General features: G+C 40.3%; 1 protein-coding gene and 1 long non-coding RNA gene across 2 annotated transcripts; one reads left to right on the top strand and one right to left on the bottom strand.

The window, feature by feature from the left end:
- Nucleotides 1-202: 202 nt before the first annotated feature.
- Nucleotides 203-11,064, bottom strand: LOC122641054 (ATP synthase mitochondrial F1 complex assembly factor 1). Its single transcript, XM_043834374.1, has 5 exons — nt 11,058-11,064; nt 10,652-10,966; nt 2,088-2,167; nt 1,941-1,999; nt 203-681 (listed from the first exon to the last, which is right to left on the bottom strand). Exons 2-5 carry the CDS (start codon nt 10,955-10,957, stop codon nt 377-379), a joined length of 750 nt encoding a protein of 249 aa, XP_043690309.1. The 5' UTR covers nt 10,958-10,966; nt 11,058-11,064; the 3' UTR covers nt 203-376.
- A 6-nt stretch (nt 11,065-11,070) lies between these two features.
- Nucleotides 11,071-16,441, top strand: LOC122641055. The gene is made up of 3 exons (XR_006329795.1): nt 11,071-11,145; nt 15,693-15,699; nt 16,109-16,441. It is a non-coding gene; the product is annotated as an uncharacterized LOC122641055 (long non-coding RNA).
- Nucleotides 16,442-16,728: the final 287 nt, after the last annotated feature.

The raw sequence follows: 16,728 nt of genomic DNA, 5'->3' as shown, positions 1-16,728 counted from the left end.
ACTCCCTAATCTTAGGTCAAAACTTGGTTGAAACAGTTCTGAGGACCACTGTTGGGTTGGATCAGCCCTTCCCCTGGTACCACCTTGCCATCTTAATTGTCTTCTTGACAACTTAAACATTAGCTGGGTGGACCTCTTTGGCTGACCTCAAGGTAAGGGTACGGCCTGTATTTTACTGAACAAACCCACTAGTTTACCAGGATCAGTATAAACTTGATACCTCATATGATCATTATGCTGTCAATTCACAATTGCCAAAGTTTCAATCTCAGGTTTAGTTAATACATAAGTCATGTGCAAATACCTTATGTGTGGACAAAATTTCATCCCAAAGATTTACTGGTGCAAAGAATTGATCAATGAAGCTCACTTGATGTCACACGAGGGGCATCTCCAATGCTCGTAGCACATCGTTAAACTCAAATTCATGAGTCTCTCTGTTGAACCTTTCAACCAGTTTGTACCTAACATCATTTAGATAGAAAGATTGTGTGGTCTCCAAAAGCCACTTTGCTTCTGAATCACTGAGCTTGCTGGTGAACACCACATCCCCATGCATAAGCACCAAATCTTTGCTGTCTGCAAATTCAGTGTAATGAGTCACTGTGAAGTAGGGAGCTGCTTGAGTTCCTCTTGCCTTGTAATCCTCAAGGCCAGTGAAAAGTATGTGGGGCAACTGCACTGCAAGACAAATTTGCATCCCATAAAAACTCTGGAAGGTAAATTTGAATGTTTATTCATTGAAGGAAGCTCAATTTGATTCTTACTATTTTTCTTTTCTTTTATGGACATAACCTTTTCCTATAAAATTCTATAAATTTGAGCAAGAAGCCAAATCCAAGATGATGTGCTAAAGGAGAATTTTATTTTTCTACTGGGGATAACTCTTTCATAAGTTTACAATAATGTAACTCAGGCGGTTTACAACTCTTTGGATGAGAATAGAAAACTGAGTGGTGTAAGCATTCAATAACAAAGATGAAGCATACTAGTGCAGTTGGATAATTAATAGGAAACTGAGTGGTGTAAGCATTCAAAGACAAAGATAATGCACACTAGTGCAATTGGATATATATATTTTTGGAGTGTATGGATACTTAATACTTTATTCATTTGAGGGGAAAAAAGAAAAAGAGACTAACCAGGAACCAACAGGTCACTGGTTGACATGAGAAAATGCTCCTTGGCAGTTGACAGGGTGGAGATTATTAGTTGTAGTTATAACTTATAAGAAGTAAATATATGGTTAAGATATTGACAAAAAATATGATGGATCGAAGACATCACCATTTTGAGCATACGTTTAAATATCATATCAGATTATCAAAATCTTCAGCAACATGTTCAGCACCCAACAAGGCTCAGAAGACTTGATGAACAGTTAATAATTTGAAATTCCTTAACAGTATCATAATTCTAGAAATAATGTGCAGTCTGAATTCCAGACGATGATGAAGAAAATTTGAAAGAAGCCAACTTGGTAGACGATGATTTTGCAAGGGCACATTACTGCTATCAACCAAGGATCATACCAACAAAATGCATATCAACACCACAACATAAACAATAATATTTTAAGAAGATGATAAGAAGATTATCTGTACAAAATTTATGAAGCAGGGGAGAAAGGCTGGTCACATATGATCATCTTATTTTTATGTAATAAATATTTTGTAAGCCATTAAAAAAAGTTCAGAATCAACTTTAATTAGATATTATGCGTTATTGGAAAGATCTATGATACATCTGAATAATTTAGTTTCACACCAAAACAATCCATAGAAATCAAATTCAAGGTTATCATTTACTAAATCTTTTCCAGAAACAAACAAACTTCCCTGAAAAAAAAGTTACCTTCGAATTATGACAGACACTACAACTAAGTATTCACTTCAAAATTTATATCCGGTTTGATTAAAGTTAGTGGTTAGTGGTTAAACCTTGAACAAACATAGTTGTAAAACCACTTCCTTTCCACAGAGGAATGACAAAATGCCGGCTGCAACAATTCAACAGACATTGACAGCAATAAGAACAATGAAAGAATAATCTTAAAACAGAAAACACAAAGGGAAAAAGTAGCTTACCAAGGAATTGCTCTTTGCTCCAACAAATGATACAATTTTGCTTTCATGGCTGTACCAATATGACCTCTCCCCAAGTGGTACTGATACAATTATTGGAGCAGAAAAAAGTAAAACCTCACTTAACATCAGTTCAAGTCTTTCAAATGAATTCTCTCCAACTGCTAATAATCCAAACTAACATAAAGCAAACTAATCGGTGCAGAATAGAAATAAATAAAATGAAATGCAATTGGCCCAACATGCATGTCTTTAAAGTTGATCAGATAATTTTTTTTCCCCAATGATGGGGCATTAAAAAAAATGAGACTTAAGTTTCATTGAAACTGGGCCAATAGAATGATCTCTCAATTAGTTGAAACGTTGAATCAAGCACTTACAGGTGTCAAAAACTCAGTGGAGAAAGATGCAAAGGGAGGAAGATATAACCTCAGTAATACTACCTATTTAACTCACATTGTAGCTTTTTAAGCATATCACACACAAAATGGGCAACTTAGCGACGTAGGAGGTCAAGAAAGTCAACACTGCCAATCCTGAACTGCACCAAAAATGGACCGGAGGCCAGATTTTGCTGGACCAGCCATCAGTTCATCTGGAGATTTTGCTAGTTGATGCAGGATAAGATCGTACCTTTTGCAGCTAAAGGTCCAAAATATTTTAAAGGAGTATGGTTTGTGTCGAGACATAAAAACCAAACCACCAGTGATTTACAATCAATTTCAAGAAACCCTATTTAAACCATCTCCACTTGGGGCCTTTGTCAAGCTACCAAATGATTTCTGAATCCAGTGAAATTGCTCATAATAGTAGACAATTGAAAAAGGAACCACTGTTATCAGAAGCCTTTATATGGCCCAACCAGGAATGCCTTCATTGGTGGCCAACCTTATTGTCCCACATGGAATAATGATGAGGCAATCCCGACCACTAAATAGAAAGTAGATGATCTAGATTAACCACACATCAATTTCAGAACGGCCTTCAATAAAAAACCGTCCTGTGTATTGACATGCACTTTCCTGGTAGTCCATGCACTACTGTGCACCCTTTTGGTAGTCCTGGATTCTTAAAGCTTTATTTCGCCATGTGGCCCTCTCCGATTTGGCTGAAATTTAACATGTGAACAGGGACCTTGGGGTCTACTTGTCCACAAAATTTGGCCATCCAAACTACCACATGGCAGATATTTGGTCCATGCAAGAATCCCTTTCTTGGTGGGACACAGGAAACCATTGCTTATATCAGAATATTCAAAATCATATAACGTCAAAATATACCAGTCGACTGCGATTGCAAAACCCAAGAATCACAAGAAAGAGAGCTTGGGATTTAAATAAAATAATTGTTAGCTTCTAATAATCAACCTACAAGTAGTATACAATTTAGCCAAGCAGTAGATCTCACCCATTGTCGGAAACACGAAACTTAAAGCAAACATAATCAGCCAAATTGCAATAGAAATAAGTTAAAAGTGCAAGGAAGAAGAAGCCAAAGTATGAACCAATGGCTGTTGTCTTTGACACCAGGCAGAAGACCAGAGTAGAGAACCCAATCCCAAATTCAGAATTACAATACCATAAAGCAATTCCCATGTTTTTTGGCTGATAGGCCTATCCATAAGTATGTGTAGATAGACTTGAACTTAGGGTAAGGCTTGGATGATTAATTCACCCCAAGCACCTCTTTATTTATAAGAGTAATAAAAGAAGAAAACTATGTACATAAGCAATGTGGGACTAAACCACACACACAACAAATAAATAAACAAAGGGAAATAAAGGGGAAAAAGTCCAGAATACCCCCATGGTATTCTGACCCATATATCTAACACTCCCCCTCAAGTTGGAGCATATATATCATGCATGCCCAACTTGACTAAGATAGGATGAAACAGCTTGCTACTCAATCCTTTAGTGAACACATCAGCAAGTTGATAAGTAGTCTTCACAAAGGGAACACCAATGAGGCCGGCTTCAAGCTTTTCTTTGATGAAATGTCGGTCAACCTCTACATGCTTAGTGCGATCATGCTGGACAGGGTTATGAGCAATGCTAATGGCAGCTTTATTGTCACAATAAAGCATCATGGGAAGATGGACAGCAACACCAATATCCTGCAATGATCCTTTAAGCCATAGAAGTTCACAAATGCCTTGGGCCATCACACGAAACTCAGCTTCAGCACTGGACCTTGCCACAACATTCTGCTTTTTGCTACGCCATGTGACAAGGTTCCCATCCACAAAGGAACAATAGCCAGAGATAAACTTCCTGTCAGTAGAACCAACCCAATCGGCATCAGTATAAGCTTCAATCTTGAGGTGACCATTGGGAGATCAGAGGATTTCCTTTCCTGGAGCAGACTTCAAATACCTTAAAATACGACGGACTGCATCCATATGAGAGGAATATGGATCATGCATAAACTGGCTCACCATACTCACAGCAACTGCAATGTCAAGTCTTGTGTGGGAAAGGTAGATTAGTTTACCCACCAACCACTAATAACCACCCTTGTCAACAGGTTCACCCTCTTTCTCTTTAAGTTTTGTAGTAGCATCCATAGGAGTATCTGAAGGATGACAACCTAACAGCCCTGTCTCAGTCAATAGATGAAGGACATATTTTCTTTGAGAAAGAAAGATGCCCTTTGAAGAGCGAGCAACTTCTATCCCTAGAAAATATTTTAGAGGGCCTAGATCTTTGATTTCAAACTCACGGCCAAGGAAAAGCTTTAAATCCCTGATAGCAGCACCATCATTACCAGTCACCACGATATCATCCACATAGACTATGAGAAGAGTAACCTTGTCACCAACTCGTCTGATGAACAAGGTGTGATCAGCATTGCTCTGTTTATATCCTGCTGAAATCATAGCCTTATGAAATCTGCCAAACCAGGCCCTAGGTAATTGCTTCAGCCCATAGAGCGCACGTTTCAACTTACAAACCCTGCCCCTAATCTTGTCATCAGAGAAGCCTGGTGGAATGTCCATATATACCTCCTCCTCAAGCTCCCCATGGAGGAAAGCATTCTTTACATCTAACTGCTGAAGATCCCACCCAAGATTTGCAGCACAAGATAATAACACCTTGATAGTGTTGAGTTTTGCCACAGGTGCAAAGGTCTCCTGATAGCCAACTCCATAAGTCTGAGTGAACCACTTTGCACCCAGACGTGCCTTATACCGATCCACTGAACCATCAGCCTTCTGTTTAACCACAAAGACCTATTTACATCCCACTGGTTTTTTCCCTGGAGGAAGAGCCACAAGATCCCACTTATTATTTTTGTGTAGTGCTCTCATCTCTTCCAACATTGCTGCCTTCCACTTTCCATCTGTATATGCTTCCTGCCAAGTTTTAGGAATAAAGACAGAAGAAAGAAAAGATACAAAAGCACGAAAAGAAGGAGAAAGAGAGCTATAAGACACAAAGCAAGATATGGGATGTAAAGTGCAAGTCCTAGTACCTTTGCGATGAGCAATAGGTAGGTCGGAAGAAGAGGGATTACCAGGAGATGAAGGATTTGAGTCTGGAGTTGGCAATTAGATGGGTATTTGTGCTAAAGTGGGTTGCAGCTGCCCTCTGTTGGATCTGCCCCTTGTATAGGTGATGATGTTGGAGTTGTCAATTCTCTTCTGAAATTCATCAATAGTTCTCTGGACTGCGATTAGCTCCCCCTGGATAGGAACATTAGCAACACTATTTTCTATGGTCTCCCCCTGTAAAGGATTCCCATTAGGTGAGGGAGGAACAGCCAGAGGATGTTGGCCATCCAAAGTAGGCTGGGCAGCAGCCGTGGGTATTAAAGAAGGCTGGACAGCAGCCGGGGTTGGAGGTAAAGTAGGCTGGACAGCAGCCATGGGGGGTAAAGAAGGCTGGACAGTAGCCTGAGGAATCTCAAAAGGCACATCTTCACTAGAACTCTCCCCCTGAAGAGGTGGCGAAGAATAATAAGAAAGGGACTCATGGAAAATAACATCCATACTAACCATGGTACGTCAAGAAGGGGGATGGTAACACTTATAACCCTTCTGGGTCGGAGAATAACCCAAGAAAATACAACGAAGGCCCCTAGGTTCAAGTTTGTCAGGAGATCTAGTATCCCTAGCATAACATACACAACCAAACACCTTGGGAGGCACAATAAATGAGGAATGTCCCATTAAAACATCAGAGGGGCTACGAGAGTTAAGAACCCTAAAAGGTAGCCTATTGATGAGATAGGCAGCAGTGAGAACCGCATCCCCCCAATATTGAGATGGGACATTCCTCGCAAGCATCAAAGCCCTGGCCATCTCTAACAAGTGGCGATTTTTCCTTTCTGCCACACCATTCTGGGCAGGGGTATCAACACAACTAGTTTGATGAAGAATGCCATGATCAGCCAAATATTTTTGAAATTGTGATTCTGTATACTCTGTTCCATTATCACTTCTCAAGACTTTGAGAGTGGCCTGGAACTAAGTTTGGATCATTTTATGAAAATGCTGAAAACATGAAAAAACTTGATTTTTTGTGTGCAAAAGATACACCCAGGTATGCCTAGAATGACAATTAATGAAAGAGACAAACCAACGATGGCCAGAAATAGATGGTTTACGACTAGGGCCCTAAACATCAGAATGCACCAAATTAAAACAAAAAAAACTCCTTTTATTAGAAATGGGATAATTGGTACGTGTCTGTTTGGCCAGAATACAAGCCTCACAAAAAAAGCCATCCTTAGTACGAAGGGTGACCAAACTAGGAAATAAATGAGCTAAAATTCCTAAAGAGGGGTGACCTAACCTAGAGTGCCACTGGTAGAGTTCAGAAGAGACCATGGAGTTCTGGTGTGGTGGAGCAGGCAATGGTGGTGGAGAGAAGCGATCGTCATCAAGCAGGTATAGCCCACCGTGCTCTTTACCCAATCCAATCGTCTTCCCAGAGTCCAGATCCTGAAACACACAATGAGAAGGAAAGAAAGTGACTTTACAGTTAAGATCACGAGTAATACTACTAATGGAAAGAAGGTTAGTAGTAAAGTTAGGAATGTGCAAAACAGAAGACAAGGGAAGAGAGGAAGTGCAGTTGATGATTCCCTTTCCAGATATGGATGAAAGAGAACCATCAGCCACCTTGACCTTGTCTTTCCCAGAAGTGGGAGAATATCTGTAAAACAAACTAGAGGAGCCGGTCATATGATCTGTAGCTCTAGAATCTATGATCCAAGGATGGGAAGCTATAGAAGCACAATGACCTCCAAATGGAATACCTGACCTGGCAACGTGTGAACCTAAAGGAGCAAAGGAATTGGCAGTAGCAGATGTAGTAGAGGCAGCGGCGCGGAAGACCTTAGCATACGTAGGAGTGCACATGTAGATCATCCTGGGATAGACCGATGTCGATGGCGGGGGCTGCGATGTGATCTCGATCCGATGGGCCTTGGTCTTTGATTTATTCTTGGTCTTGGCAGCCCTTTTAGCTTCAAAATCAGCTGGTTTCCCATGAAGTTTCCAGCACTTCTCTTTGGTGTGATAGGGTTTGTGACAGTGCTCACAAACAACAGTCCCTGTAGTAGAATCTCCAAGAGAAGCAGTGCCACTAGGGGCAGGAGTGGCAGGGGCAGCAGCCTTGAGAGCTGATCTGTCAGTAATAGGAGGGTGCAACATGGCAGCCCTACGGTTCTCCTCAGATGACACCAATGCATAAGATTGTTCAAGTGTGGGAAAAGGCTTATGGCCCAACACCTGAACACGGATCTGATCATACTCTACATTCAATCCAGCCAAAAAATCATAGACTCTGATCTTGTCCACGTGCTTCTTATAAGAAGCAATATCAGCCACTGTAGTAGGGTGGAAGTCAGAGAAATGGTCCAACTATTGCCACAGACTGCGGAGAGTAGCATAATATTTTGAGACTGAAAGGTCTCCTTGAGTGGTGTGAAGGACCTTTTTTCGAAGTTCATATACTTGGGCATCATTGCCAAGCTGCCCATACGTTTCCTTGCAAGCAGTTCAAATCTGGGAGGCAGTGTCCAAAAGAAGGAAGTTATGCTGTAAATCTGAAGTCATAGAGCCTATCAGATAAGACATGAGAACACCATTATTGGCAAGCCACTTTTCCTGAGCAGGCCCTGGTTCAGTGGGCATAACACTAGTGCCATTAATATGGCTGGTGAGGCCACGGCCAGCAATGGCAAAGGAGGCAGATCTGGACCATAGGAGACCATTTGAGCCATTCAGTTTAATAGGGTTGGGTGAAAAACTGTGGTAGTCTGTCTTGCTGTGGCCATCATGATCCGAGGTGGCTGTAGAATTGGAAGAATCCCCCATACTGGCAGCAGAGAAGTCCAATAATTCCTCCAAGTTACAAGCTGAAATATGGAGGAGAAGCCCCTTATATTGAAACGAAATAAGTTCCCAAAAAACAGAACCAGCAACCAAGTGAAAATCCCTGATCGATTCTGTCAGGGTTTTGAAGAAACCCTGAATTGCTGAAATCGATGAAGGAAACAAGGGGCCAAAAAACTGCAGTGAATGGATTGAAACTGAAGTCGAGGGAGCCTCTATAATTGAGGAAAACACCTGCAAAAAATCAGATCCAAAGAAGCAGCAGCAGCCCTAAGACCGATAGGTGTCAGGCTTTTGAAAAAACCCTGTGATGGTGGAGGATCGATCTCAGGGAGGTCTTCAAAAAACTGAACTGATGAAGCCCAAATTGCAGTCGAGTGGTGACTTAGAAGTGGAGAAGCAGCCTTCAAAAAATCAGAAACAAGAGAGGGCACAAACTCCTAGATCGACAATTGTCAGGGTTTAGAAAAAAACCCTGTTTAGTGAAAATCGATTTGAGGAGGTCTTGTAATGCTGTGAGATAAGAACTGGAGCCAATAAGAAGGAACTCCTGCTGCAGGTGTGGTCTTCAAAAGGAGGAGTTGATTCCTTGTAACTGAAGTAGAACCAATCTCCAAAAAAACTGAAGTTCCAGATATCGCAGGCAGGAATTGGCTGGTCCTATCGAGCAGAATTATAAAGCATAACTGAGGTAATGGGGGCAGCAGCTGGATCGCATGATCATCTCATCAGCGCTGCCCTATATGGGGATGGAGAACAAGGGAGAAGAGAGAAAGAGAGAGGGGAAGAAGATCGAGAGAGAGAGAGAGAGAGGGAGAAACAACAAAAAATCGAAGGAGGGGGAACAGTCCCTAGTTCGAAATCTGCTCTGTTACCATGTAGATAGACTTGAACTTAGGGTAAGGCTTGGATGATTAATTCACCCCAAGCACCTCTTTATTTATAAGAGTAATAAAAGAAGAAAAATATGTACATAAGCAATGTGGGACTAAACCACACACACAACAAATAAATAAACAAAGGGAAATAAAAGGAAAAAAGTCCAGAATACCCCCCACAGTATTCTGGCCCATATATCTAACAGTATGTTTAATTTGAACTCCTATTACAACTCAAACTCTTGAATAATCCAAGGCTCCAACCAATAACCTTTTCAATGAAATAAAAACTTCAAAGCAATACTTTAACAAGGAAATATACCACCATTTTATAAATATAAAATCAGCCTTACCATAATAAACCTGAGATTCACCAAAAATACTACATTAAAATTTATATTAAAAAAAAATAACAATACTAAAAATAGCAAATGAGAAAAGTACTGATCACTTGCATCACGCCCATTTGAATCACCCACACATACACAATCACTTGTATATTAAAAAAGGACACACAGCTTGGAGTGGGACATGCTTCCACATTATCAGTGCTAATGAATTTGACTGGATGGGTGGGTAATTGGTTTAAATTATCAATCATGCACTACTTCAATGTTTTTAAATCTCACACGCTATTAACAGCCCTTCCTGTCATGATTTGACCAAATGGTTAAAAGTCCATACAATCCAACTGTTAGAATGGGACAGTCTGTCAGGCAGTCATAAATTCATGAGCTCAACGCTATAATTTGACTGTTTGGGCCCCGCAGCTAATGGTCATAATGGTCCAACTGCTCAGTCCAACAATATGTGAAAACACTATCCCCTTGTTCACAAACGAAAAGAGGTTGGCAACATTTGATTGATTATTTATTTACTACTTCACAATTTCAATTATTTAATTTCTTTTTATCAACAAAATGTCTAGTATCCATCACAAATTTAATTGATAACTAAGGAATAAAATGGAAAGTTGGAAATCGTAGAATACGAGTTTGAGAATACCAAACTAGGTTAGATCAGTACGCATACATGAAGAAGGAATGGAAGGAGAGAGAGAGAGAGAGAGAGAGAAAAGTCCCTATCTCACAGTTTGTGTAGATACCGTGAGTAGGGTAGTATCCCCTTGTAGAACTCTACAGTACAACTTAACCGTACCCCTTAAACTTCGCCACAAAAATCTAAACAACACCATGCATAGTTAAGCACAGGTAAATGTCACCACATATACTAAACATTACCATAAGACTAAAACTTTAACAAGAAGGATTTCAGGAGATCAAATATAGGACTGGTTTTCAAGAGTTAATGAGCCCTAGCAATAAAATAAGGTGTTAAAGGCTTACATCATCCCATATTGAAATGAGATCCTCAGGTGACCGGTTCTTGGCCCTCTCAATGTCCATGATTGAGTCCAGCGGTTTGGCTTGAAGAGGCGTAAACCCAGTAGCAAATCTTGAATTTCTACAGAAACCAAGTGATCCCCACTTCAGGAAATCACCTGGAATCACCAATTTCTGCAATTGCTGCAGATTTGTTTGCTGAGTGAAGCTGCTAAAAGGGAAATTATGCATTGAAGAAGTGCCACAGTTTAACAGAGTAGCCACTGAAGATGCCATAGACCCCAATCTTCTTGTTGATAAGCGTTGCATTTTAAAAATCTGTAATGTATGGGCAAGAAGGAGCACATATTATTGCAAGAAATTTTCATTTCATACCAGTTTTCAGGCTATCTATAAAAAGGTATCATACCTTCTGAATTTTGCTGGGACCAGGTGGTGTGCCTTGCGAAGTGAGCTCAGACTTGATTTGGCTTTATCAAGAATCTTCTAAGCAGGCTGTGCAGGTAGAGATAATCTCGTTAAAGAATTTTACTGAACATTGTAATTTTTTTCAACTTTCAATCAATGTCATAAAAGCTGAATGATTCTTCTTCTTCTTCTCTCTCTCTCTCGGGGGGATATCCCGTAATTTTAGCAAACGCTGGGACATGTAGAGAGATTTAGTATATAAATCGGGCCATACAATGGCATGTAATTTTATGCATCTACTTTTTTCTTAGACTCAGTTGTGTTCATCCATCAAGTTTTTCAGATTCTCTATTAGCAAAGATAGTCACGTATCAAAAAGAAATTACTACAAACCCTAAGAATCTTAGAAAAATAGGAGATACAAGTTCCATCAGAGACCCACAGTTGGCTAAGCTGGAAGCCAGGAACATATCAATGGGGTTGTCCAATGATGGATGAGAGGTGGCCCATATGCAGCAGGCTGCATTGAAGGCACTGTTTGAACCAGCCCATGTAACATACAAGAACATCTAATTAAGAGCTCAAATGGTACCAGCGTAGGAAGAAGGGGCAGAACCAGGCCAATCAGCCCCATATTCTGGTTTTGTCTGGACAACAGGACTGGATGTCGACCAGCCTTATTTCTCAGCATGTGTGGGCCCTACTTTGGTGAATAATGTTGTTGGAAGAGATCTTATGGCTGCTGAAATATTCTGTTTTGTTTATTTTTTAGCAAATTTTTAATTTGTGTTGGTAGTTGATTCTAGTCTAAATCAGTAGTTATTTAGTTAGCTACTTGAAAGTATCCTTTTTATAGACTTTCTATTTTGAAGAGTTGCTTAAGTTGTAAAGGAACTCTAACTACTTAGAAGAGTTTCCTACTTCTGATGCAGCCATCAGTTATTATGAATAAAAAGGTGGGGACTACAGTCCCAAAGATTTTAGCAGTCAAGTAATTGTGTCTTCAAGGGAGCAGCAGCCCTTGTGGTGAAACAACAGCAACCCAATGTAATGAAAATCTAACCTTCTTCGCCTTGAATTCCAGCCGCATCCAAGTGCTGGATATTAAGTTATTTGGCTTCCTTATATTCTGCCCTGCCTACCCTGATTTCCATGTTCTTCCTATCGCTGCGATACTAACCTGTGGTTAGCATCTGAAACCTGTTAGCAGGTTAAATCAAAATGCATTAATTGGTAAAAAAGTTATGGCCAACATTGAATTAAGTCCCTCTGAGATATCCCACATCCAAAATTTTTTCTTAATCAAGTTTTTGGGGAGTTGAGGCAACTGAATAAATGATTGACTCTAATTCAGTAAACATTAGGCTACCAGAATCACCCTCTACATACTGATCTTAACTTTGCAACTCCACATGAAGATAAGAAACCACCAAACATTAACTGACAATGACAAGGCAAGGACAGTAATTACAGACTGATCAGCGGTAGAAAAAAAAAGAAAACATTAAAAGGAAAAATGTTAACCTAGTCCAAACATTATCCATTCTAGAAACTAACAGTTGTTTTGCTTGAAATAAAAGAAGGAAAAAAAAAGAGTGCATCATGCTGCTTCTTGGGCGATTTCTGATAGTACCACATCAGAGCCTGGGATCAACAGCTCAAACTTCAGTCGAAGGGCTCACTCAAGGCGGTCTGGGATCAGCCTCAACCGCTTGATGACTTCGTGAGATCGAGAGAGAGAGAGAGAGAGAGAGAGAGAGAGATTACCTTGAAGCTGAACTGCTGAAGGCTTGAGCCTTGAAGGTCGAATATGTGCAGCGTTTCTCTCCGGCAGCGTCAATGCGGCTCAGCCTTTACTCCTTCAGCGATTAGGGATTTTTCAGATTTAGTGTTTGAATTGGAATGTTGAATATTAGATGACTCATTACAAAAAAAAAAAGGGGAAGCAGTTTTCTGTACGGGAGTGTGGCCTACGCCAGCACTCCTATGTGTCTATCTCTCTCCTCCTTAAAACAAGGGGGCAAAGGTGTCTTTTCACATGAGGAGGAGAGAGATAGACTCATGGGAGTGCTGGCGTAGGCCACACTCCTGGACAGAGAACTTTTTCCCAAAAAAAATATTCGATGACTTTTTGTTTCTTTTTAGCGTTTGGCTGAATAGATATAAATCATTTAATATATTAATGTTGTAATACAGGGTCGGGCTGGGCCAGGCTGGGCTCAGCCCGAGGCCTCAACCCAGGCCCGACCCGGCCCTGCCAGGGCCAAGAAATTTCTAAACCCAAGCCTGCCCTGAGGGCTGAAAAACCGGGCCCAGGCCTTGTCCAGGCTCAGGGTGGGTTTCGGGCTGATCAGGCTTTTTTGACACCCCTACAAGCAAACCCAATAATCAAATCTGAGATAAAGGAAGCAACTGCGTTGTTAAGGGATGAAATCAGATTGATGGAAGGGGGTGAAGAGAGATGAGATCGATCTTCCTGGAAGGAAAAAGAGAGAAGAAATCAGGTTTGGGATATCAATCCCGTACGTAGGCCTGTAAACGGATCGGATTCGGCTCGGATACGGATCAGATGTAATCGGATTCAGATATTTCCTGGTCGAATACGGATACCTCTAAACGGATTCAGATGGGGATCGAATTAGGATTTTCAACCATCCGTTTACACCTCTGCCTTGTGTAACCCGAACCTTCCTCCCCCTAGTGGATACAATTCACTCTCAATCCATAGTTTTAGATCATGATTCTCTTTTCCTCATATTCTAGAGCCTGTTGAATCTTCAAAAACCCTCAAGATCGTTATTTACTTAATTTTTTATAATTAAGTATTCGGATTCGGATTTTTATCGGAGTATTCGGATTTTTTCCCGGATATCTCTAATCGAATACGGATGCCCCTAAACGGATACGGATGCGGATCGAATTCGGATTTTCGGTTATCCATTTACAGCCCTACCCGTACGCACTGCTCAACAGTACCAAAACTCTTAGAAAAAACTCATAGTCTTTACTCAAATCATCTCTAATTGATGGGGGATGTATTACATATATACAAACCTTCTAAAATTCCTAATATGACTTGTAAAAGGACTCCTAATTACTCTAATACACTCAATAAAGTAAATAAACTTAAAACAGAATTCTATTTAGCTATTAGGCTCTGTATGGTAACGTTCTTTTTTAGTGTTTCTGGTGTTTTTTTGTTTTTTTTGGAACAGAAACACGCTAAAATCTGAATGGTATGCCCGGTTCGATTTTTTTTTTTTTTTGAAACGAACCGGGCACTTGGCACACTTTTAGCACACATTTGCAAAACACCAAATGGGTGTTTCTCACTTGGAAGAAACACTTCTACCAATTTTCGGAGAAACACAAGTCCGGCTTAAGTTAACAAGGGCAAAACTGGAATTTGTCATCTAAACATAACAATATTGGTTTTTTACCCTAAAACCTCACAATCGTCGCTCTTCTTCGCTTGACCTCTGCAAATCCTAGAAAACCTCTAGTGCGAAGAGAAGCGCAATCAACCTCTGCAACTCTCCATCCCGCTCAACCTCTGTCGTAGAATAAAGTTCCTCGACTTCATTCTTCCGATGAGTGCATCCTCCCTTCCTCCAATAAGTTTTGTGTTTTTCTGTTTTCGTTTTTCGTTTTCCTTTTCTTCTGCTTGTCTTTCTTCTCGGGTTTTTTTTTTCCCTTCTTTCTTCTTCTCCTCATCTCCTCCTACTTGTTGTTTCAAAAGAAGAAAAGAAATCGAAGAGAAGGAGAAGAACCTACCTCATCTTCTGGCAACAAACGCAAGAAAAAATTCTGGTTATAAGTCTCAATTTTCGATTGGCTTGTCAGAATCATCTGAAACTCTCAAGGTTTGTTCTTCTATTCCTGATCTTGGTTCGGTAGTAATCTTGGACTTGTTGATTTTCTTTATTTGAACCTTTAAACAAGTATAATCGGGAGGTCAGGTTTCATTACTGATTTGTTTGCTGTGTTTACATATCTGAATCTGAGTTGGACACCATACTGGTGTGTGAACCACGTTAAATCTCTGTGTCATCTTGCTCTGTTTTCGTTTTGTTCGTGTTTTGTTTGGTATTTGTTCTAACATTCTATCAATGACTTTAGTCCTGATGTTATAAGGGAAGGAAGATAGGAAGGAGAAGAGATTAGAGTTTTTCTGTGGCAGAGTAGTGGTGGGGGTGTACAGGAGATCAGGAATTTGTTCATAAGCTTCGATTTCAACTGCAACACTGACTGATTCTTCAAGTGTCTGCAAGGCAGAAATCGAGTGAAAGATGGCAGACTGGAAACAGAAATAGCAGAGATTAAGAAGAGACTTGCCCAAATTTTCAGCTGCTCCAAATCTGGTTGCCATGTTTGAGTTTGAGTGACAAAAGCTTATAAGTTACCCAAATGCACTTGTGTGCTTGAATTTCTCATTTTACAAAATTATGTTACTTCTACCAGCATACCCTTGAATAAAGAAACCCTTACATCGAAAAGCTTCCTCTAATGCAAATTTCATCAAATAACAAGGTCCTGCCGAATAAGACAGCAAAAGCTTCTTCACTTGCAGCATAGACGATACTGGAAATAACCCATGTTTGATTGAGTATTGCAAATTCAGAAACAACAAAAGAAGCGGATTTGTTGCTTCCATCAAGCACTTGAAGAAAGAAATCTGATTTGTTGCATCCGTGTATCCTCACGCAGGCAATGGTGGGAACAATGGGCAGCCAACGATCATATGGTTACCAAAGAGTTAAGCCCAATGGTTACCTAATTTCTCAGTGTCCTTTCTCCGAACAGGTGACACTTGACAGGCAATAAGGAACTCAACCCATCTCTCTCAAAACCTCATCGAAACTACCTCGGATCGGTCACACAGATCCTCTACAGATTCAAAACCAACTCTAAAAACGGTTTTCAAATTCTCGTCACAAACAAATGAACATACATGGTTCCATACTTCCATCACTCAAGCAAGCAATTAATGAAGCGAAAACTCGAAACAAATTCAATACCTCAGGAGTGCAAAAGTGAAAAATATGAACGAAGATAACCTTGTGTTACGCAGCAACTTCGAAGCTCAAATTGCTTTGGCTTTCTAACGCTTCAATGGCCGACCTCCAACTTCTTAAGATTCCAAATAATTCTTTAATCTTTCTGAGACCATTACCTTTCCTCGTCTATGTAAAAATCCTTTCAAATTAGATGCATGGCAATCATCTGTAACAACCTTAGAGGGATTTTAGAGGAGAATGAAAATGGGTTTGACTAGAGCTCTCACTGAATGGTTCTCCATGATGTTTCTAAATCGGGCCAGAAGTTGGACCGTTCTGGATCGATGGTTTATTGTTGTCTGGTTCAATTGTCCGATCCGGTGGTCCAAACAGTGCTCTTTCCAAATCGTGGTTTTAGAAAACGGTATTTGGATCGGTATCGTATATGTCGATATAGATGGGCCGTATCATGAATCGATCGGTTTTGCCCTCAATCTTGATCAAATTGAACAGATTTGCCCAAGTTAAAACCATTTCACCTATGCAAGATCGGGCAGGTATTGATATCAGGCACGATCGATATGCTTTAATCCGATACTATTTTTCAAAACCATGATTAAAATAGCTGATGTTTCCACTTTTCAGTCTCTATTGCAGTCCATTGTGGCATATCTA

This window comes from Telopea speciosissima, chromosome 9, assembly GCF_018873765.1.
Source record: "Telopea speciosissima isolate NSW1024214 ecotype Mountain lineage chromosome 9, Tspe_v1, whole genome shotgun sequence".
NCBI lineage: Eukaryota > Viridiplantae > Streptophyta > Magnoliopsida > Proteales > Proteaceae > Telopea > Telopea speciosissima.
Note: the sequence above shows the minus strand (reverse complement) of the source record. Positions and strands in the feature narration are given on the sequence as shown.

Excerpts from the sequence above, each read along its gene's own strand:
- LOC122641054 (XM_043834374.1), bottom strand. The coding sequence starts at position 10,957 with ATGCAACGCTTATCAACAAGAAGATTGGGGTCTATGGCATCTTCAGTG. Across the intron at positions 2,000-2,087 it reads GAGCAAAGAGCAATTCCTTG|CCGGCATTTTGTCATTCCTC; the intron begins GTAAGCTACTTT and ends GAATTGTTGCAG. Across the intron at positions 682-1,940 it reads TACAACTATGTTTGTTCAAG|TGCAGTTGCCCCACATACTT; the intron begins GTTTAACCACTA and ends TTTGTCTTGCAG.